Genomic DNA, 24,852 nt, shown 5'->3' with positions numbered 1-24,852 from the left:
TGTACATGGTGTGCCAGTGATAATTGTTGCAAGAAATAGATATTCTTTGAACTGCTTGCATACCCAACATGACTGACAAGTGACAAATTCAAACTGTTTACAAAAAAAAACACTGGAAATGGATCTGCCCAAGAATTGCTGTTTTATTTCAAATATGTACTTGTCAGAGGCTGGAAAAATTAGTATCTTGCTGTGTTTTTTTTTTTTTACTTATTTTCGACATAAATTCTATTTTAACTAATTTTCTAATTGAATTATTTCAGCTAAATTAGTTTAAAATTTGTAATAATATATTTCATAAAATGACATTTGATAAAATCACAGTCTAAATGCTATTTATTTTCTGTCTCCACAATTATCATACAAAATGCATCTTCTCACACTTCGAAAGAATCAACCCAGTCTTTTAAACTTTCAGGTACGCGACTCAACTCATATTCGTACTTTGCTGTTTGCCTAGGACACACGTCCATGCGCAATAAAATTTAAATTTGTGTTTGTCACTTAAGACTCATCAGCACCTCAGTTAATACACAACACGTCCACCACATTGACGAAAGGTGTGCGAACGGCTAATAAGATGAAAATAATACCGCTGCACACGCTTACATTTTGCTTTAGGGGGAGTGTGAAGTGAACCACAGCAGTACTGCAAATGTTACACTTGATCTGTGTGGGTTCTGGTTACCAATCTCCACACGTTATGACTAACATTATTAGTGACATTGCTATGACTTGTGTCTGGAATGACTTCAAAATATAAGACCCACACTATACAGTTATTTTTGTAGGTAAACTATTGCCATTCAGTATTATTGTACTACAAAATTTCAACCTATTAAATAAATATTTTAATCACAGCGATTTAATGTTAATGTATAAAACTAGTAAATATGACTTTCATAAGATTTTTTCATTATATTCGTATTTAATATTTACAATTTTTTCTTACAGAAAATAAAATTATTTATGAAACACACTCAAAAACTAAACCTTTTGGTAAGGCTAAGGCTTACTTATTTAGAGTTTTAGGGAGACAAAAAATTTCACAAAACTTCAACCATAATACACTTTACTAAAATATAGTAATATGTTTATGCAATCTGGAACACATTCATAATGAATTATGATAAAAGTTCACAACCCTTCTGATAACAATAAAATCACAAGTATTACTTTGTTCTTTTTACATTACACAAAAGTATATATATAAAAAAACAATCAACAAACGAAGGTAGCAACATACAGGAACATTAACATGATTTAATTAAAATTCTGCACTTTCAAAATTAAATTAAATCAAAATAAAGGAAATTTTTTATCATGCATGTTGATTTACCACAACAATAAAAATGTCTTTGTCAAACTTTCACAACAAAAGTGGATCAGTAGAGAGTTTACAATAATATAAGGTAAAATGTAGTTTAAAGCTAAGCAAACCAGTACAAGTAAGTCAATGGACTTGGATAAAATTATACAAAATGTGTAAAATGATAGAAATTCATAAAGGATGAGAATTTTGTGGGAACTCTAAGAAAACTGTCTAGATGACATTTGCAAAGTAATACACACACTAATACAGAGTTTGTCAATATACAAATACACAAACAGGATTGTTTCGTCCAATAATCTTTTCGAATCTATTTTATTCTAAATAGAATCAAATTTGGTGTTCCTTTGATATGACAAATTATTTGCACTTTTTCCTTAAAAACAAAATGACGTAAAGACAATATTTAAACTTGGAATCCATTTCAAAAGTTACCAAATATCAACTTTTGGCAATAATGTTACACCCAAAGACATGCTTAAAGCATTTCTCGTTGCTTGGTAATACATAAGTCAAATAATTTATGTGCTGCCTTAGGACCGGCTGGCTTCCAACTAATTACATATTCACAAAAAGTAATTTTTACAATGATGGTTTTACAAAAATATCCTTAAGTGTCTGACAGGAATATTTGATCCTGCAAAAATGAGAAGTTGAAATAAATTTTCTCATAACTTTTACAGTATTTAGGTAACATAAGATCTCTTATAGAGTTTTATGGTTAATAAAGCAAGTATAGGGTATCAATTTATATCTATAAACATAATATGTTGCCAACCGAACTGCTATCACAAGATATTTGCCACCAATAAAACTATAAAGGTTTTAAATCCAAACTACCAAATTTATGTCAATCTAAAGAAAGCACTGCACAAAGCTGCTTTCACTGAATACTATATAAGAAAATTCCTACAAAAAAAATAAGCAAAGCTTTATAAAATAAGATGGAGTAAGTATTCATAATTAACAACATAACAGTGAAATTTCATTACATTGTACATGAAAAAATCCCACATTTTTGGTACTTAATAATTAATGACAGGACTTCATAGTGAAATGTTAATAAATGTAAAACAACTTGTAGGGATCAGGAGATAAATCCTTTTAAGTGAGGTACTTTATAATGAAGTTCCACCGTATATTACTTCAGTTATTCTGCATACCTAGAATACATTCACTCATTCTGTTTTGATCACTGCACAATTTACTGATGCAAAATTGTCCCCACTTGAGCATCATTGATTCTCTTGCAGCAACAATAACTCGTAGATCACTCAAAATATGATATCGGTAGTAATGGGGTTTTTGTCTTGTGGGCCATTTCGAGCAAACCTCGGCTTGACTCCAATCCAAATGCATCCAAAGACTTTCTGTCCATTGTTGAAATACTGGAAACCAGAACCATGACATAACTGTTATTCTTAAATGCTAATGAAACACGTTTATTTTTTTTAAAATCTCATTTAAACAAAATTTTAAATTAAATGCTGAAGGTAACAAACCTAATGTAGGTGGTGGCCTCTATCTCTCACCACCTCCCCTACCCCCTCAACAATGTAGTAGTTACGACCTCTCAAATTCCCCACACTACCTAACAAAAAAATTGGACCCTTGTTTTCCTTTCCTATACTGTATTTTTTTTTCTTATCCATCCTTTTGCGGCAGGGAGAGAAGAGGCAGTGAGCTATACTGACAGTTCCTTCTATAAAAACTATCACTCAAATTACCGACAAACTTGTGCGGGGCTAGAGGAAAATAAAGGTGCACTTATAAAAAAAATGACGGCTGCAGTTTTGTCATGGATTTGTCATGGAATGTTCAGTTGAAAGCGAGAGAAATCACATGCAAAAACAGTGAAGTTTGAGCACAGTTGTGTCATAAACACCTGTCAAGACAGACACGTTAATTGTTTAGGGCAGGGTTGCCGTTTTTACGGATTTTATCCGTTTTCACGGATATTTTGGAGTTACACCGGATTAACGGATAAGCACTTCGAATCACGGATATTTTAATTGACGCACGCACAAACATAAATATTTACTTACTGCTCCCACTCCACTTCATAGATAACATGTTATCAAGAGACACTTCACTTTGCTACGTCGTTTCAGTTTTTCTAAGATGATAATTCATTCTCTACCTTTTATGTCTGGAAGCATTTTTTTATTTCACGGATGAAAGTATACCGTGCATCATAATATCTATGACAGTTGTTTTAGACACCGTGTTCTGTTTCTCTTTTCTGTACAATGGTGCGTTCGTGCGTGTAACGGAACACGCCCAGTAATATTTGTGCGAAGTGATATCTGTGACGGTGGTTTTACAGTCTGTGTTATACCATGCAATCATGATTCCTATGATGGATTGACGGAGTGTTTACAGTTTGTTGTTATTTTTAAAGTAAATGTTACATACAAAAAATTCGGCTTGCATCTTTGTGGAGATTGTAATTGAAAGAAATGGAAAGAAAATGCAAGGCATCTCCAGATCGAACGCTGTATAAAAAAACTATATAAACGTGAGTGGGAAATAGAATTAAAGTGGCTGAAACCCGGTAAAACGGACTTTACTGCAGTGTGTTCATTGTGTCGGTCAAACTTTAACATTCAAAAGGGTGGTCTGAAAGATCTTAGGCATCACGAAAGCACACAGATACACCAGAGAAATCAGAGGGCTGCTGAACAAAGTACCGTATTTACCCATGTACCACCCGCACATTTTTTCCGAAAAACAACATTCAAAAATCGGGGTGCGGGTCATACACGGAATTTGAGGTTTTGGACAAAAATTAAGACTGAAAAAAATGGATTTATCGTACATTACAGAATGCTGGAAGCATTTATTACAATGAAAATATAAGTATCCAACCCGTTACTATCATATTGTAGCGCGGGTGAATAGCAAACAAGCAATATTGTTAACTACGTCGTGCGCCGCGTGTACAGCTTGCGTCACCCGCTGGGATGTGCCAAGGCGGCACCGAACCGTGCCGTGCAGCGCCGGACCGTGCCGTGCCGCGCCGTGCCGCACCAGACCGTGCCGACCTAGCATTCCAGGCAGCGCCGGACCGTGCCGAGCAGCATCAAGCCAGTACCACCTACACCTCCACCCGCCGTTATTGTTCTGTTAACGGTGAGGTGAATAAGTAGTGAAAATGAATGCTAAGCGATTGCGATCATTCACTGTAAGTGAAAAACTGAAAGTGGTAAAAGAAGCATAAGAAATTGGAAATCGTGCTGCGGGTAGGAAATACAACATTGATGAAAGCTGTATACGAGATTGGAGAAAAAAGGACATATTTTCTAACAGTGCGGGCAGTCGGAGAGCATTCCGTGGAAAAAAACCATTTTATCCGGAAATAGAAGAAAAACTGAATATGTAGTTGAAAAACGGCAATTTGGATACGCAGTCTCAACAGAAATGTGCACATTGAAGGCCACACAAATTGCAAGAGAGTGTGGGGTGGATAATTTTAAGGCCAGTCGTTCGTGGCTAAACAAGTTTTTTATTCGGTTTGATTTGTGTTTGCGCCGTCGTACCAACAACGCACAAAGACTTCCAGATGCATATGAAACAAAACTGACGAACTTTCAGCGCTTTGTGATTCGGCAGAGAACGGAACATTCGTACCTTCTCTCTCAAATTGGGAATGCGGATCAAACGCCTGTTTATTTTGAAATGCCATTGGATACCACTATTAACAAGAAGGGGGGAAAAAGTGTCTCCATAAACACCGGTGGTAACGAGAAGCAACGCTGCTCGGTAATGCTATGCATTACGGCCGACGGTCGCAAGCTCCCACCCTACCTCGTGGTGAAACGTAAAACGGTGTCTAAAATAAATGTTAAAGGTGTTATCGTGAGAGCGCAAGAACGTGGGTGGATGGACATTACGCTCGTTGAAGAATGGGTAAAGTTAGTGTGGTGCAGACGTCCTGGGGCACTTCTGAACGTTCCCAGCATGCTCGTGCTAGACAGTTTTCGCGCGCACACGTCGGAAAGTGTGAAATCTGCCTTAAAAAGGCAGAAAACGGATCTTGCAATCATTCCCGGTGGATTGACGTCCCTTCTGCAACCCCTCGATGTCTGTGTAAACAGGCCTTTCAAGGCAACTTTGAAACGCCTGTACACAGAGTGGATGGCAAGTGCGGAGCATCAGTTGACACCAATGGGCCGCATTAAGCGACCTGACGTAGATGTTATCAGCAAGTGGGTAAAAACAGCGTGGGACAACATACCCGCAGAGCTTGTTGTCAAAAGATTTAAGAAGTGTGGGATTTCCAACTCACTTGATGGGAAAGAAGACGACGCAGTCTGGAACGACAATGACTCTTCAGATGACAGCATGATAGATGATCTTAGTGACGGCAGTGTAAGTAGGCCCTATTTTTACTTGCAGTTGTTTTCTTTTGTGGCAGGTTTTATGAATGAGTTTGTTAACACTATGATCTTTATTTTTCTTTGCAGGATGTTGAAACGGACTGAACAGTTGACGATCGTTTTTATTGCATACCAACATTTTAAAATTTATTTCACCAAATTGATGTCTGTTGTTTTAGCAATTGAATATTACTGGTTTTTTCTTAATATTCCATGCATTTATGTTAATAAAATTTATGTTAATAAAATTCTGTGTTTACTTTGTTGTTACAATGACAGACTCTTTTTCCCTATTTATGCTGGCACATGTAAATGACATTATAGTGAAAAAAAAATTTTTTCCTGGAGAGTGTGTTGAAAATTAGGGGTGCAGGTCATACATGGGGGCGGGTGGTACATGGGTAAATACGGTACTTCTCTCACATCTTTCATCAGCAAACCAGACAACAAAATTGTAGATGCAGAGCTCATGTTGGCGAATTTTATTTGTGTCTGTGTGTATATTTTTTCGTGATGGGTCGAGACTCGAAAACCGAGTTGATTAAGATCGTGTCCTCGAGTCTCGTCAAAGTTTAGTTTTTGGCTCGACCATAATGTTGCACAATATCCAGTCATGAAGGTACTTATCCGAAATCATGCACTTTAAAATAAAATAAAATATAACGTGTTATTTAGGCCTACCTAGTGGAAAACCTCTGATACAACACTGAAAACCTTGAAAACGAAGTCGGAAGATTATTTATTTTCGATTGTGTATAACCGCAAACAGTGCATCCCATCCTTCAATATGCACTTAATATTTCTAATTGCAACAAAATACCTTTATTTAACTATAACGGAATTAAAAAATGTTCTCTAGATTCAGTCATGAATAAGACCACAAACATCGTCAATATTTGGGCAGCTTTGGAAGTAAATAATATTTACTACTAAACACTAGATAGCCGCCATTTTAACTCCGGGCCAATGGCCTATGTAAGTCATCATACAGCCAGGGAATGTTGCCACTTTGACAAATCGATATCAACAATAATTGAAATCTCCAATCAGTTTTCCATGGCCGAACGGAAAATTGAGGCTGTTGAAGTTTATGTTTACACTTGAAAGTAATGTTTGCGTCGCTGGCGTCGTATTAATCATAAACGGTTTAGTATTAGTGGAATGGATGTGTTTGTACGGCCTGGGACGTCACAAAGTGACGAACAGAAATCAAGAGCAGAGATTTGGGAATTTTTTGAAAAAATTGAATGCAAATGCTGCAAAAAATTTACAAGACTCCGTCATCATCAACTTCAAGTCTGATTCGTCACTTGGATGTGCATTTTCACTTAGTGTCAGTATGAAGATAAAAAAAAGACAAAAAATAAAAATGTGTAGGGCAACCTTCAATAATTATATTATATTGAGAAATATTTAACTTATATTTATTTCGCTCATCATTCTGCAACTTGTACCTCGCTAAGTTTGACTCATCTCGACAAATTTCCATGAGTTCGGCTCGAATTCGACTCGAAGACAAATTTCTATGAGTTCGACTCGAGCTCTACTCAAAGATAAATTCCTTTGTTTAACTCGAACTCGACTCGATGCTGAAATAGGGTGACTCGACCCATCACTAATATTTTTAAAGTGATTTTTGTGAGAACCTCATACTGGTACTTAACTCTTTGCATGTAAACTTATGAGTTTTTTTAATCTACATTCATTATTATTATTTTAATGTAGGTTTATGCAACTGGAATGAAGGAAAGGCTGATTTTTGAAGAAATATGCTTATAATAATACTTTGTTTTCTCCTATGTCTTAGCTGCAAAAAAAATTTGGCACGAATGAAAAACCTGTTTACAAAAATTTTCTTCTTACAGGATTTTACAGGATTTTTTATATTCTAATACAGGATTTTATAATCATTCTTGGTGGCATCCCTGGTTTAGGGTGCTAGTTCACGGGACATTTACAACGATGAGACGGAGGGAGTACCATCAACACTGCTACATGGCATCACGCACACACACACATCTATCTCTCTCTCTCTCTAGATGAGGCTGGTTTATTTTTGGATATTCTCTCTCTCCCCCCCCCCCCCCCCCCCCCACACCCAGCCAGCGCAGCAGACGTCACTTGCCGATGTCGACTGGGCAGGCGGCATGCTGCACTGTTCACGGAGCTTCACACTACTGCTGAGATATTTTGATTTTACAAATTACACTTACACGTGGAGTAATATTTATTACAAACCAACAAAGGATAGTTATTTGCGCAGCACATATTCAACTACACAGTGCAATACACATATTTTTTTTTAACCCAATGAGAGAAACTTGCCTATGGTGCACACTACATTTTTTAAAACTAAATATCATCATTAAATTTTGACCCATTCGCGGGAGAATATGGTTACTAAAAAAGGCAGTGGCGTAGCCAGGATTTGTGTATGGGGGGTGTTAAGAAGCATGCAGCCCCCCCCCCCCCCCCGTATTAAAGCGGGGGGTCCTGGGGTCCTCCCCCGGGAAAATTTGGATTTTAAGGTATAAAATAGTGCTATTTAAATAGTTTAATAAATAAATAAAATAGTTTTCGGTACTTAAATTTAAATATTGTAATGGTAAAAATTTTATTAATTGTAATTTGAAATTTGTTTGAGTGATGAATAAGAAAATAATTAAAGATTTGGTGCTAGAGGGGGGGGGGGGGGGGGTTGAACCCCTAACCCCCCCTCCCCCCCTTGCTACACCCCTGAAAAAAGGACACACACTTTGGTTTCAAACATGAAAAACCAAAACATCAAGAATTTCGAAAGTTGCGAACTGAACTCGGCATGCACGGACGCTCACCGGCCTCCGGAGATGCTGAACAGGAACTTCCAGTACGACGGCCGCAGGTTGTGGGGCTCGAGGATGGCCGCGTGGAACAAGATGGCCGTCGACACGGTGTACAGGAGGATGGTGAAGCCGGACACCTCCGGCAGGTAGCCCCGCTCCACGCCCGTGTTGTATATTATCTGGAGCACAGTTCACACAGTGTAGGTTTGTGCTCCAAAAAAATTTAAAATTTCACAAATATACATGTCATTGAAACATAACATTGAAATATAAAAGTAGCATTGACATTTTTGGGTTTCCATTTCTTCGATGGGATACAGTATTTTTTAAATATGAAAATGCATGATTTTTGTAAGCAATTTTTATATTACGGGTTACGCCAAATAGTCAAGAATGGATGCAAAATTTCAAGTAGAGCCAAATTTTTAATACAATGTCTGGGATGGTTTTGTGAGTGATTTCTGAAATTTTGCATACAATTTTTTTATTCCGTCAAAGCCACAAGGAAAAACACAAATTTTATGAGGTATTTTCAAGATGGCGGCTCTGGAGGAAAATATTTTGTTGGCAAAATGTTATAAATCACTCACAAAACTATCCCAAACATCAAATTTAAAAACTTAGCTCTACTGGGAATTATGCATCCATGTGGTCTTTTTTTTTGTGACAATTTGATTGGAGTAAAAGTTTTGATATCAGCAATCACGTGTTTCAATATTTTGAGCTAGCTTTCAGGTTCTATCAGTAGCTGAGCCAACATATATTTAAATATCAAGTGATTATGATAAGTGCCTGTCCACAGAAGTGAAATTGTAAAAAAAATGAGAGCAGAGGATCAGCAAAACAAATCTTCATGTGAGCTACATGCCAAAAGGAAACTTCTACTTGCTATTTTTCAAGTGACTGGATTTGTTTTAGTTGACTGATGCCAAGCCAGACTGATAGTAATTTTATATCCACATATTTTGTAATGGGTAAGTAAAAATTAAGTCAAAGTAAGTACTCCTTGGTCCAAGAGGTTATAAGAAATGGCAATGAGCAATGCTATTTTAGGCATGTTTACATTAAAATTGTTGAACCCTTGAACGTAACTATCCCACAACAACATAAAATTATGAACCAATGATTTTTTTTTTAAGCCGTAAATCCTTTCTAGTTGATGACGTAGAAAGACTCACCTGCAAGCTTTTCCACATGACGTAGAGAGCGATGGTGTTGTCAGGGAAGAACGCGAATGACAGGCCAGCCAGGAGCCCTGCAGGTATCGCGTGGAACTTGGAGTCCTTGTTGCGAGTCCAGCGCAGCAGACACGAAACTAGCTGGAGAGAGGCACTGGACATGTCACTAGCACAGTTTCACAGGTACATATGAACCTCAGATCAGACTCACCAACTGAAATTAAACTCAAGAGTGGAATGGGGCAGCAGTAACAGAAAGATATCCCTGGCAAGTCATTAGCAGCAGCTAAATGATGTAATATTTACTAATTTAAATAAATATTAACCTAAACATATCAATACACCTGCTACTTACGTCAATCTATTTTACTGTTTTCAGCACAGATCAACCAACACAAAAAAAAAAAACAGCATCTGGCAAGTATTTTTTAAGGATTGACAAAGTTTATGTACTCAAATAATTTAAATATACATTTCACAAAAACCATTTCACAGCATTTATGTACCAAAAGAAATCAAAAATATGCAAATCATTATGTACTCTAAAGTAAGATAGTGAACATAAGCAGTTATGGCACAGCTCTACAATTTTTTTTTAAATCAACTGTTACATCACATTTTTATCTGTAATAGCTCTTACCGTAATCTTGTTGTTATTGATTTTGAGCTTTAGTGTTTCACGTTGCCTATTCCATTGCCGACTTGCAAAATCATGACATGTATTGCGACACAGGGCCCCAGCCCCATTACTTAATGAATTATTTTTCCAAACCTCAAATTTAAAAAAAAAATCTAAATACTAAACATTACCATGGCCACAACTGTAAAAGTGATTTGCGAGCATGCATAACTTGTAAGGATTCCAATGGTTTTTATTAGCAAGACTTGTAAAATTTGACCTATTATCATCAGTAGGGGCAGTGAAAATGGTGAATGCGAAATCGCGAAATTTTTGTAGAACCCCTTTCAATTATCTGTACTGTATAAACAAGTGAACTTAACCTATCCACAGCACACCTATACACATTTCGTTTTCGCGAAATCTTATTACCAGCGCGAAATATACAGTCAAGGCGCGAAATTGGCTACTTGGTAACGAAATTGCGAAATGCCTATCTAATTTAATTCGAAAATACATTAAAATTATTAGCAATGCACGAAATAACTTCTGTACATCGATACGATACCCGACGTAGCGGACTGTACACCAATGGGAACAGCTTTCCAGACAAAAGAATAACAAAAATCACGGAGGAATGGTATTGGTTGGAACAGAACTTTTTACGGGCGTGTATACCAAACAGAACAGCCCGCGAGTTGTTACCTTTGTGCTTTGTTGTCCCTGTTCACGGGATGTAAAAAATTAAACTTGTTTGCCAACTGGTTGTTGTGCTACCGCAGAAAAATAAAAAAATATTAATGCATCGTAACATAACCTAAACGTAAACTATCTTGACTAACTCACAAACGTTTCGTTGTCAGTAAAAATTGTGCATAAACATGCCAAAGGTTTTAAGTGTATTTGAAAGGGCACGGGAGTATGAAAGTGAAGGGTTTTATGTGTTCGACAAACATAAAAAAGTTATGATGTGCAAGTACTGCAATGTAACAGTTGACTGGAAAAGGAAGGATAGCTGCGAAAAACATTGTAAATAAAGGTCTTCGCACAAAGTCAACAAGGATAATGGTGGCAACGGAGTGAAAAGACAGATAACAATTGTTGAAAATGTGTCTATGAACAAAAAACTCAAGGCCGAAAAAACTAAATTGGCGAAAGACACTGTGCGGGCTTTTGTGCAAGCAAACATCCCGCTTGAAAAACTGGACCATCCAGGACTGCGATCTTGGATGAATGAATACATTCCAGGTAAGTTAAGTAGAAGTGCCGCGTTACCACAATAAAACACTTTTCATGTATTTTGCTTTTTTAGTCTTTTTGAATTTGCTAACAGCCCATTTGTAGGTAATTTAAACTTTACTGCTACTTGTTATCATTCTGTCACATGCAAAATATGTATTCTCAAATCACTTAAGTCTTTAAAATAACACCAACTGGTCATTATTTCACACTTGCTAATAATAAAAACTACTTATCTTTTTTCTATATTTCATCTCTGGTATTTCCATAATTTATTAATGTGCAAGGTAAATAAGGGGCCTTTAAATTTCACAAGAGAAGTATGTAGTGCTAGTATCGAAACACATGGAAACAGGATTATTTTTCAAAAGTTTAGTTCAGTATGTGCGAAATCAATACAAATTGAAAAAATAAAAATTCTTTATTTTTAGGGTCCGGTGACCTTCCACATTCATCTACCTTACAAAGCACTTACCTTGAAAGTTTGAAAGTTGAAGAGGAGGAGAAAATAAAAGAACTGGTGAAAGGGCAAGACATTGTTTTATTGTGTGACGAAACAACCAACAAGAAAGGACAGTGTGTGTTCGTCGTACTATTTAAGATTCTGTCTGCAAGCAGTGAACAAAAATTGCTTGTAGCTGGGACAAAAGTTTTGATGAATGCAAATTCGACAGAATGCTCACGAGCAATTGTTGATATATTGGTGAAATTTGATGTGAAATATGATAACGTAATTTCTTTCACTTGCGACTCGGCGAAGTACATGACAAAATGTGCTGACCTTTTGCGTGTTTTGGTAAGTGACAAACTGCTACATATCCAGTGCTGGGCACACAAGCTCTGCCTGGTTGGCAATATTTGGGTGGCACAGCTTTCCGAACTGAATGAGTGTGTAATGAAAACCAAAATGTTTTTCTTGAATTCAAGGAAAAGGAAACACCACTATTTGCAGTTTCTGACGGTGTCGTCCATTCACCCCAAATTGTTCCCATCTCCTGTTTTAACACGCTGGAATTCGTGGTTCCTTGCTGTGGAGTACATTGACACATACTTACCCCATCTTTTAGAATACTTCAAGACAGAAGATGCAGAAACTAGTGGAAGTTCAACAGAATATTACATGCAGATGTCTATGGACAAAGTTGCTGTTTTGCAATGTGAAGCAAGATTTGTAGTTGAGCACTGTAAATCAACTGTAGAATTGCTTGAGACTTTAGAGGGTTCGTCATATCCTTTTGCTCACAGGTTGCTAGGAAAACTTTATGATTTGAAAACCAGTTTCAAATTGGCCAGTGATAATACTTTTCATCCTGAAACAACACAGATGCTGAACTCACAACTTTGCTTGAAATCTGCTGTTAGGGCTACTCTTGTTTCAACAGGACAAAAGTCTCTATTGAAGCTATCATCGTTGATTGCCAGTGATTCTGCCAAGGATTTTGTAGAGTGTATGGGTGCTTTGTTTGATCCCAGAGAAATTGCTTGTAAGGGGATAGAGGTTGACGCTGTTGAGTTGCAGAACAAGATTGAAAAACTTCCTTTCCTATCCCAGGTGCCTTTTCGACTTGTTCTAGAAGGCTACACTCAGACTAAACAGGCAGTCTTAAAATCAATTTCTAACAACGTCGATAATCTTACCATCCTGCTGTCTTTAAAATCAGATTTCCCAGAGTATGCAACCAATGCTGTGAAGTGCCTGTGGATCCCTGTTTACAATGTTGACAGTGAGAGGGCTTTTTCCATGTACAGCAACATCATGTCCGACAAGCGAACATCTTTGCGGGCTGATAACATTGAAGTTATGTTGGGAATGTGTTTTGGAGCTAGCCATTGAAGTCAAGGATTTTAAGTTTTAGTGTGCTTGTGTTACTACCACAATTCAGTATTTTCACATGTTCTCTATTTCATTCTTGTCAGAAACAATGTAAACAGATTAAGAAGTTCATGTTAAGTTACCTACTTAGTTTACTCTAAAAGTACTTTTGCAAATTATTCAAAAACATTGTAGCAGATTGCTTCGAAAAAAATCAAGAGGATCCACAGTCACACTATGCACGCCACAAACCTGTGTTACAAGTTTTGCAAATTATATAACACAATTTTTTAGATTGACTTTGGCATATTTTATACTGAAAATTGTATTACATTTGGTCAAAAATATTAAGAAATTGTTTGAAATGATATGAAACAATTTTTTGGTAGGTGTTCAGACACATCTTTGTTTAAACTGTGTTTCAATTTTTCCATACAAATGGAATTATTATAATTTTTCAAAAGTAGTTGAAAAACACTGCAACATGGGCAACATGGCCTTAAAACTGTATACAAATTTTGTGGAAACAGTATGTGGGAAACCACAAAGCAGAGATATGACTAGAAGACTATGTATATTCATTATATTCTTTATAAATTGTATTATAAATCTTAAATGTGTATTATTATGAATGTCTTGTGTAAAAAATTGTTATAAATGAATCTCATCGCTTATGAAATGAATAAAAATGACTCTAAATACATTGTTTTTATTCAACGTAATTATCTTATAATACCGAATTTTTATAACGAAATCCTCTGGTTTATTCACCGAAATTGAAACATTTTATTTACCATTTTTCATTGCCCCTAATCATCAGGGTAAACACGTGTGTTATATTTTGAAACTTAACCCCCCCCCCCCCCCCCTGGTGGCCAGGTCCCAGGGATTTTTCCCCCCCTGCCACTCCTTCTTTACACCCAGTTGGGACACGATGATGAACATCGGCTAAATATGATAAGGATGGAGAGTCCACATCTTAACAACATGAATATTATAGCGCAAGAACAAATCTCAGCATTCATTTTGACATCACTACTTATTTCTTGGAAACTTTAAACAGATTATCTCCACAGTCGACACAATATTTTATGTAAGATATAATTTTATGTTTTGCTACATCTCAAGTGCACATAAGCTTGGTAATTGACATCCTGAACGAGCACCTACTCCAGATAGCTGTTGTGACTAGCTAAAGAAAACCGAGGTGATGATCCCAGCCTTGGGGGAGTGAGCTCACCCTGAAAGTGCCGGACAGCCCCCCGAGGAACGCGCCGAGCTTGAGGGCGTTCTTGTGGAACAGCAGCCTCGGCAGGATGCTAGGCCGCCGTACTACCCGCCTCATCTGCAGCAGCAGCCGCAGGCAGGCCTGCAGGCCGTAGCCCAGGGAGAACAGCTTCACCGTCCCCTGCCGAGCACACAACTGCACTGCACCAACACACACATCTCTCACGCATCACGAATATTTTTAACCCGGCCCTCAGAGCAGGGGCGCAACAACTAAATTTCCAAAGGGAAGGGGGGGGGGGGGGAGCAATATTCCTTTTTATAAAGAATCATCGATCCCCCCTATTGAAGCGGAGGGTCCGGGGGTCCTCCCCGGGGAAAATTTGTATTTCAAGGTGGAAAATGGTGCTATTTAAGCAGTTTTATTATCTAAAAATTGATTACACAGCACTTTCTTTGCCCCCGTTTGCCCCCACTTCAAGGTTTCAGAGGGGGGAGGGGGGGCAAAATACCCTTCCCCCCCCCCCCCCCCTTGTTGTTGCGCCCCTGCCTCAGAGTGCATAGTGTCCTGATTCGTTTCAGGAAATTCTCTCTCCCATTAAGTGTGAATGTTAAACAAAACAATTCATTTACCAATCATGAAAGTGTGATTATTAACTACCATTTCATTCAAGACACTGCTCTTGTTAAAATCAATTCCCGGTATTAACTAATTTTCTCATTTGATTTACATTTTGAATTAAATAACTGTGTAAAAAAAAAAAACTCAAAGACTGCGCTGTTTACGTAACAGGCCTTGGGAATGACGTTTCTTTACTCAGTAGGCGCAACACATATTTCTAAGTTACAAAATAAAAAATATTGTTAATAAAGAAGATGTTTCCACTTTGTATGATTAAAGATATATAGAAATAAATAATTTTAATGATAAAAAGATTATTTAACCTTTCGACGTATTTCCCAACTCTGTTGTTTACTAAATCCCATCTGACATGAATCTCCAAATGCCGCATCTTGGTATGTGTGAGGTAAATTAGCCCTGAAAGCTTCTGGCACTTCTCACCAGAGCTGCTGCTGACTTGCAGGATGGCATAATATAAACATTGGCTGAACACTCTGGCAGTGGATATACTTCTGCATAATATAAACCATTGTACTATGTTAACTGAGTTAATGTAACAAAGGGTTAACTATCCTTTGTTGACTGTTCATATTAACTTGTTGCAATGTATTTAATGATGCACAAGCAAAGTTTCCATTGAGTCCCACCTTGATCTAAAACCGCGCAAATCAAACAAGAGTTTCTTCAAGGGGCAGGTGTACAGTTCTATTGGACATATTCTACTGCAGACTGCTAAATCATATTTCTTTCAACATGGAGTGAAGTGGTACAGTGGTGAGTGACTGTACTTGCATTCCGGTCCAAACACCCTGATTTCGGTTCACCATGGTTTCCTGAAATACCTCTCGGCAAATGCTGGGATGATCCGTACGACAGGCCAGGGCGGATTCATTTCCTGGGATTCCTTGTCTGTGTCACGTGTTTATCGTTTCTCATGACGTAACAGTCCACATAATGTTATGAAGAAGAAGAAAAGACAATTTGTTGTACACACTCCTAAAAGTAATTTTTCCTATGTAAAATAGGTAGTCCAAAAGAGAAAAAAAAAAGGGTTAAGTTGCGAAAAAGTCATAAGACTAGTTGCACAATTAAATTAAATTAAGTTTTACTTAAAAACTCAACTGGTACGTTCAATTTTAATTATACAGCTCAATATAAAAGAATTTACCTATGATACAGACATCTAAAATATATATGAAATAACAATGAAAGTGGTTCTGATTTCTTTGAGAGCATATCAGCTGTTTGAGAACGTTAAGGTAGTCAAAATCCAAACATTTGAACACTTACATTAATAACATAACACATTAAAATAAATCTATTTAAAAACTCTAATTTTTTTCTAAGTAAAGGTGCTTTCTCTTTTGATTTCGATACAAAACTAATTTCTCCCCAATGTTATTCATTTCATACTGATTAGGCACAGTTAGTTTAAGAAAAAAAAACAGTAAAACTTTTCTAGGCTAATACACAAATGTCTATAAAAGTTATTCACCTGTAGAACGTAGGAAGTACAGCTAAATGGATGTGGACAAGCCGCATGCCTTCCGTAACTCTTGATGTGTTGTATCAGGTTCTTGTATGCGTTCAGCGCGAGCGAGAAGGCTCCGACCGAGGGCCGCGCCGGTCCCCCAGCTCTACTTTCCGCTGGCGAGACGACGTGCATTCTGTGCTGGGACGGCAAATCTTCACGGTTTTCTCCGTAGCCGTGCTCTTCAAATGGCCCGACGATAAACCTAGGGAGGGTTGCCACTTTCAGAATTATCTGGAGTCTATTGTAACCTCCGTGTATGGGCAAAGAGGAGGAGTGCAAAGACCAACACGCACACACTTTAAGGAAATGCACGTTTGTCTTTGTGACAGGCCAGCGCAGACCTTTTGGTCATTAGCAATAAACACACCCAGTGAAAGCAATGCAGGAAACTTGCTTAATTTTTGGTTAAAGACTAAGCTATCAGCTGTTCTATAAATATCAGCTATGACGAATTCAGTTGCATGGAAGACTACGGAGAGTAAAGAACGGGAAAGTTACCCACAGCAGTACATACGTATATTAAATGTAAATATTTTTTTGTTTGTTAAATACTGACAGACTATTTGGAATTATAAACATATTTCAGATTTCAGTCAGTTAAGTATTTGTTCTAGATTTGAAATAGCTACGTTGTTGTACTCTATTAAACTCATTTAAATGTATTTAAACATTGGAAATTTTGTGGTTGCTTGAATTTAAAACTATTCATACAAGCTGTATTATTTATTGGTGCGAATGAGTGGTTATACATGTTAATCTGTGGCCCTTGACTATACATTTTTAGTATGTTCAGAGAAAATTGTATGCATGTTTTATTGTTTAAAATCATAACTCTTAATTTTAACTTGATTATATCTGGACACTGCACAAACTTTCCCATAAATGCGGTAGTTTTTTTTTTTTACGATATTGTAAAGTGAAGCTTGCTGCTATAATATTTGTGTGCATACACTTAACAAAATTTATGTAACTGACTTGACACAAACAAGAAAACTGTCACATGCTGTAGCTAACAAATGCCTCCGTGTCCTGTATTGTTCTCTCAATGTTTGCTGTTGCTACCCAAAAACAAAAAGCAAATATGTTTATGTTCGCGCTTATACCGCTGGGCCGTACCGTTGTTGCACGGTCACAAACTGGACCGTGATGAACTTCAGTCAAGCAGGTACGAGGAACCTCGCATGCACAGACATATGCCGGCAACAATATGTTAGTTTTATGGGAGATTTCGCTAACGGCTCAGCACAGAAACTTCTTACCATGCTGCCAGGCCAATTTCAAGCTCAAGGCCATGTCATTCTTATCGAGTATATCCTAGAAATTCTACGAAAATGTTGGATGCATTGAATAGAAAACTTTTCAAATGTTTTGGCTGCATGAAACATATGAAAAATTGTTGATAAATACTTTTGGATTGTGTGTGCTATGTTTCAAGTTTTCTAAATGTTCCTGAAGTTACAAGAATTTTCCAGAATTTTGAAGAATATACAAATATAAATAGGAACTTGGAAAATTTACCTTTGCCTCTACACTGTGCTGAAAAGGATTTTTTTTGTAACATAAAACTAACAGGTTTATCTTATTTCGGACTCAAGCCAAACCATCTACGCTAAAGTAACAATGTTATCTTCACCACAGTGACCAACCAGAACACATACCGTATTTACTCGCATATAGGTCGCCATCACATATGGGTAGCACCCATAATTTGAGGTCTTGAAATTGGTATTTAAGATTCCCCCCATATAGGTCGCACCGGTAATTTAATGACATGAACGGCCGGCACGCCGTGCACGAAAGAGTTAACGGGTACTGTAAAACTCCGCTACTACAAGAGCTGATAATGGCGTGATAAATTGTTGTAACAACAAGTACTCGTAATAACCGAATATAGAAAATTGAAGTCAAGTTAGATTCCTGACTTCTTAAAATGTCTTAATTGTAGACTATAACTCGAAAACAGTGCTTTGTATTGAAAAAATGTACAGAATAAAATAAGTGAATTCACATCACGCAAGTTTGGTTATGCTAGCCGGCTGGTTGTTATTTTCGTTCAAAACGTGACGCGGGGAACTGTGTGGATCAGGTAGAAAACATTCGGCTATAAACAAAAGATATAAGAACAACGCTATCCTGAAATGCTGTGACATGTTTTTGGTGTAGATAATCACAGCGATAAACCGACAGGATGCGCTCCCGCCCTTGCCATCAGCTATGTTTATTTTGACAGCTCAAGCAATTATCTTTTCCAAGACCCTTCACAGTGTAAAAAAAAAAAATAAGAAAAAAAAACATGTTCGAATGCAGATGGAAAAGTAACTATGCAGTAAAATAAATATATTTACGGCCCTGCTAATTTTTTCTATTCAATAAAATTTGAGGTATTAGTGATTTTTCAGCAGAAACTGCTGTGTGACTAATAAACAAATTGTATCATAATAACTTATAAAGTATTTATTAACGGCGAAGGATAGTCGTATAAGCCCATAAAAATATTTATTTTACCAAGAATGGACTATACTGGCTTTTGCCGCACGCGGTGTGGGAGGGGAGGAGGATGCTGACAGTTTCTCACGCAGAAGGTTGAATAAGGGAGGGAATGTGTTGAAATGTTAGTTGGAAAAGGGGGGGAAAGGTGTTTTTACATGGTTTGTGGCTCTGGGAGGGATGAGCCTTGAAGAATTAGTAGGGGATGGGAGAGGTAAGCGTCACGTCACGTATGACGTCAAGCCGCTGCTACCGCCAGCCTGGACGGACGAGTTTCTTATGCTCTCCCAGAAACTACCACAGTGGATTTTCATGCGATAGTGGACGCACCGAGCTCGGCTAGACACTGCCACGTGGACAGTCTAGAGGGGTGGTATCTATTTTTAGCTGTCTTTTGTATGCCTGCCTGCTTACAGTACAGCTCTCGCCAAGATAAACGTGAACACATAGCGCCCAACAAAGTGTAACAGACTTGTTTTTCAGCCGATTTTACTCAAATTTTCGACTTTCTCTGCTCAAATGTTTCACGGTTTCTCAAAAAAACGGTCGTATAAACGGAATGGACGCATCAGAGGGGGGTCGCATCGGCGGTATTCTAATGTATTACAAAAAAAAAATCCTCAAAAATTTAAAAAAAAATTTTCTTCACATATAGGTCGCACTTCATTTTTCCCCCCTCAAATCTGGTAAAATTGCCGCGACCTATATGCGAGTAAAAACGGTAATTCAAATAAATACAACGTAATATTAAAAAAAAGTCCTCTTTTTAAACTATTACATACTTCACTCGTGCAGAAAGACAAATTGTGAAAGTTACAAATCGATGTGTCGGAGAAGACACCGACCTGAACAGGCTGTAGATGGAGTCTCGGGGGGCGTGCCTGCTCCTGTAGCAATACAGCAGCGTCGCCACGGAGACTGCAAATATTGCCACCTCGCCGTGGGGCACCGGGCGAACAAGGCCTCTCCACGTAGCCATGCGGAAAAGTGTTTCTGAAGCCTGCAGGAGGAAATACAATGTTTTGAGTTTTCACTTAAAAAAAAAAAAAAAAAAAAACTCATTTAAGGAGTGCATTTAACCTCAGTTGAAGCTGGATCCAAGACAAATAAATCATTGTATCTGAACACTTACTAAGAATTAACCACTAAAGAAATATAATCAGTAATTTTGATTAAAGCATACCACATTTGTGACATAGAGAGACAGCAGACCCCTTCTCGAAGGCCGCTCCAGCAAAATGGCCATATAGCTTGCGAGAGCAGCTGGGATGAACGACACTGTCAAAACATTGAAATTGCCTAAAATATTCCTGCAATGGCAACACATGGCATGTGAGATCCAACACGCACACGCACAAACACAGCATCATGCTAAAAGGTAACAGGACCTGCCACTTATACAACTTAAGCAAACATACAGGACTAGCCTAAATGATTAATCAGGTTTCAAAGCACCTTTTATCGACAAGTATACAACGTACAAACATGGGTGATACATGAAAAGATACATACACTCACCCTTAGGGGTTGAAATTCATAAAATATAAAAACTATTGTAGGTAGTTTTTGAATTTTAATTATGGTACTCATCATCTTTTCTTAAGCTTGATTAGTTTCAGATATATAATTATCATAAAACCGTATTTACACCTTTTTCACCCCCTTAGGATTGGAATTCTGTATTTAGACATAGCCCAGTTTCTAAGTTAGCCAAAGAGCTTTACATTTAAAAAAAAAAAAAACTTCATCAAAATCCATACAGTAGTATTCTATTGATGCTTCGAACAACAAACAACAATTTTAAAAACTATATTTTAGAGTTCTGAATAATGTAAATAGCAGTTTGAAATAATTTTTTCATCATTTCAGCCAATGTGCAGACTTTTTGCCTCTCAAACAGTTTTATTATTAGTATTGATTTACTAGACCCTTTCTTGTGCACCTTTCACATGTAAAAGTGATTTACATTGTATCTTTTGAAAAATTAAGCTTCAGTTAGAAAAATAAAGGTGTTTTATGAATGTAGTCATAAAGAACGTGGTGATGATATATATATAGTCACCTACGAGAGTGGAAGAGGAGAGGGGATGAGTGAATGGAGGCGAACGGAAAGGGGTAGGAACGCTTTCCTTCGGAGAACAGGAAGGGAGTGGAATGGGCTGGATGAAGAGATGCTAAGGGTGAAAGTGGCAAGAGATCTGAGGTGAAAACTGAGAGGGGGAAAGTGAGTGAAAGGGGAGGACTCCTTGTCACCGGGTGAAAGCGTAACAATCTATTCAATTCAATTCCCTGCAGCCACGGTGAAGAAAGGCAGAATAAACACTGTGACAAACTCCATTTTCATCCTCTCCTTCATCCGGCATCACTCATCTGTCACACCTGTGCAGAGGTTCATGAGGCACCAGACTAAAGTGGTGTAAGCGACACAGTTTACAGGCAGAGTGTGTAGTTTTTCAACTAAGTTGAGGTTCAGGAGATGGTAATTAACCGAGGTCTAAAGTGGCATAAGTGGCACATTTAAGACGCAGACACTGTACTTCTTCAATTAAGCTGTTCCCAATGACAATATACAAGTTTGCAATTATAATGCGACCCCCACTTTTAGTTTCCACAGTTTTGGTAAAAATCATAGCATTATATTCAGGTAAATATGGCATATTATAGTATAAAAATATAAAATTAATTTTTAAAAACTCACCTCAGAAGGCACGTAAACAATGGAAATGCTGTGCCATTGCATGTTAAGAATAGCGAAGACTGCAAAATTGCAAGAAGTGTTTTTTTCACATCTTGCCTGCTGGGCACTTTCCCTCGCATTATTAATGCCAACTGAAATCAAGTGAGCACAAAAAAAAATACAGTAAGTAAATCCAAATTAATTTTATTTCTAATGGCTACTCACTTATTAATATTGCAAAGCTACTAAAAGGATAGCATATGTACTTCACTACCTATAAACAATAAGTATGTAGCCTACACTGACTATGCTAACTCAACCATCACTGGAACATAGGTTGAAAAAAGACTGAGAAATCCAAAAAGTTTTCCAATTTTTACAAGTCTACACTCAGAGTTTTAAGACCTCTTACTAGTAAGTAAGGTTTAGTTATGGTGAAAATTTTGCTACATGCAGAATGTAGAGGCTTCTTGGAAAAAAGTGGAACAAATTAACAAAATTAATTTTATCCACATCTAGAATTAACACTACAGTATTTGCCAAAGGGGTTCGTAAACATTACCAGCTTTATAACTGTATATAATTATTTATTTTAAGAAACAGGTTTGTTGAATTTAACATAACACTTGCGCTATAAATGACTTAACCATGATTCTCTCTTGTCTAAATTACCTAATGATAAAACAAAAATTACTAGAAAAAAATTATACCAAATAATTCATATATTGGTATACATAAAATATTTGTTTGCACTGATTTACACTTGCCTAAATAATTATTTTTTGGTGCAAGATACAAACAGTATTTAAATCTATTAACATTATTTGAAAGTTACGATTCAACCCATTATCAAAATCATGAGTATTTTTTTATGTTGTAGAAATTTTCATTTCTGGTTTTGCAGTAAAAGGTCACTGTAAAGCTGTCCACAGTGGAGACAGTGAGTAAATTGTACGGGTCACTGCTTTCTCAAAAAAAAATTTTTAAAAAAAAACAGATGTTCCTCTATTTACCTTGAAAACAATGTATCAAAAACTTATTTCTTAGAAATCACCAATTACAGGTTACATTAGGTAGCCTGTACTGTGATCAGGCCGTCAACATATTGTGCTTTAAATAGGGTAGCCAGGGCTAAGACTGTTTTCCACAAGAGATGGGCCTGATTTTTGTTGCTGCCCTACTGATTATTTGATACTAGCTGCAAAATAATCCTGTGGTTCTTCTGAGATCCTTGGGAATATAGCATATCCAAGGCTGTTTTCTAAATTATTGGGATGTTTAGTAGTAGACTGTTTTCCACCTTAAGGCCTAATTTACAAACTACGCAAGAGTGCAAGAACGCAAGGCGGAAAAAGTTCAGCAACCAAATTTTATAGATCCGGTTTATAAACTATGCCAAATAATGCAATGCAAGTACTGTTAAACTTCCAACTTTATTGCATTTTGGCTTACGTTTCCGAAGGTCATATTTAAAGAGAAAAGTTCTCAAAACCATTAAAGACTCAGGATGTTTTATGCATATAAACCCACAATGTTCTATTTCTTATAAACACGTTTTCACTTATTCAAATGATAAATTTGAATCATCATAAGAAGTCAGGGGTAGAAATTATTTAATAATGTTTTACAATTTTAAGTTAAGGGTTGGTAAAGTCTTGTAACTTGCATGCTTTATAAATAAGTGATTTTATTTCCCATCAGTTGTATGTTGCATTATTGTGACATTGCATTCCATACATAGTTTATAAATACGGCCTACTTGTGCCTAATTATACTTTATAAATTTAATATTGAAATTTTTTTTTTCACTTGCAAATAGAGTATTTTTGACTATATTGTTTCAAAATAATACTACATAATCCTACCATCCTGAAATAATTTATTCCTAATGTCCTTATAAAGTTTCCCCAAGTGTTTTACTGAAGCATAGTCTAGAAACATAACTTAGAAATGTGAAGATACATTTTATTACTTACAATGTATACAGTAACATAAATTCTGAGACTTTCTTGAATGCAGGCCGCACTCAAACATGTTGTTGCATTTGTACATGACTGCGTCCAAGGATGTACATATTCCACACAACTAGTTGGTACAGTTTTAAACTTACTTAATAGAACCATTTCCTCTCAATGACAGTAAAAACTTTGTGTCAGAGCATAACGATTACCAATTCCCCAGTTAAAAAAACAATAGCAAAATGGGACATGCGTGAACACCAAGTCATTTCACAATGCAATAATGACACGACAGTTCTTTACATGTTAGATAAGACCCAGCCCTCTTCATAGCAACAACTATTCTTGACAAGCTACTCATACTCAATTCCTGTGAAATATATTTTTTTTAATTTGATAATTAGCGTATTCAATGTTATCAAAAGAAAAATAAGCGTTTTTTTTTTACAATAAAACATAATAAGCTAAGTTCCGAAGTACAGTTCACACCAAAGAACCAATATAACTAAACTTTTTTTCTGTAATCACGACAAAATTACTCAATATAAACAATATTTAAAAGAATTGCGTAAACATATAGTTGATATATATATAACAGCCACATATTCAAATTTAAAAATTTTACACATTTTTCGATGGAATCAACTAAATAGCAAAAAATTGTGAAAGTCGTAACGAGAAACAAGGCAAATGACTTAAAATAGACTCATACACATAGTAATAAAATAGGTAAGTAGTCAAAAGTGTAATAATTTTTTATCTCCTAAACAATTTTTTAAACACTAGTCCGTTTTAAAATAAAAACAATACATATAATATTAGTGGTCGTAGTCTTGTTATCGAATAATGGTAGTAAAGACATATATGTGAAGCCAGGCATAAACTAGTTTGGAAAATGAATGTGTGCTAGTACACAATTGCTGAAACACTGAGACCTCGGTGAATTTCGTGAAGCAGTAGTAATTTA

General features: G+C 36.7%; 1 protein-coding gene across 2 annotated transcripts; it reads right to left on the bottom strand.

The window, feature by feature from the left end:
* Window positions 1–1,055: 1,055 nt before the first annotated feature.
* Window positions 1,056–24,614, bottom strand: LOC134543131 (transmembrane protein 135-like). 2 transcript variants are annotated; one of them, XM_063387968.1, is made up of 9 exons: window positions 23,904–24,614; window positions 21,949–22,079; window positions 20,434–20,560; window positions 20,096–20,250; window positions 16,725–16,965; window positions 14,621–14,788; window positions 9,710–9,850; window positions 8,544–8,710; window positions 1,056–2,718 (listed from the first exon to the last, which is right to left on the bottom strand). In XM_063387968.1, the coding sequence occupies exons 1-9, from the start codon at window positions 24,048–24,050 to the stop codon at window positions 2,601–2,603; spliced, it is 1,395 nt and encodes a 464-aa protein (XP_063244038.1). In that variant the 5' UTR covers window positions 24,051–24,614; the 3' UTR covers window positions 1,056–2,600. The 2 variants fall into 2 exon arrangements, with proteins under 2 accessions (XP_063244038.1, XP_063244039.1); XM_063387969.1 differs by lacking the exon at window positions 20,434–20,560 and having other exon boundaries at window positions 23,904–24,390.
* Between the last annotated feature and the right edge of the window lie 238 nt (window positions 24,615–24,852).

The sequence above is a fragment of the Bacillus rossius genome, assembly GCF_032445375.1.
Source record: "Bacillus rossius redtenbacheri isolate Brsri chromosome 9 unlocalized genomic scaffold, Brsri_v3 Brsri_v3_scf9_2, whole genome shotgun sequence".
NCBI lineage: Eukaryota > Metazoa > Arthropoda > Insecta > Phasmatodea > Bacillidae > Bacillus > Bacillus rossius.
Note: the sequence above shows the minus strand (reverse complement) of the source record. Positions and strands in the feature narration are given on the sequence as shown.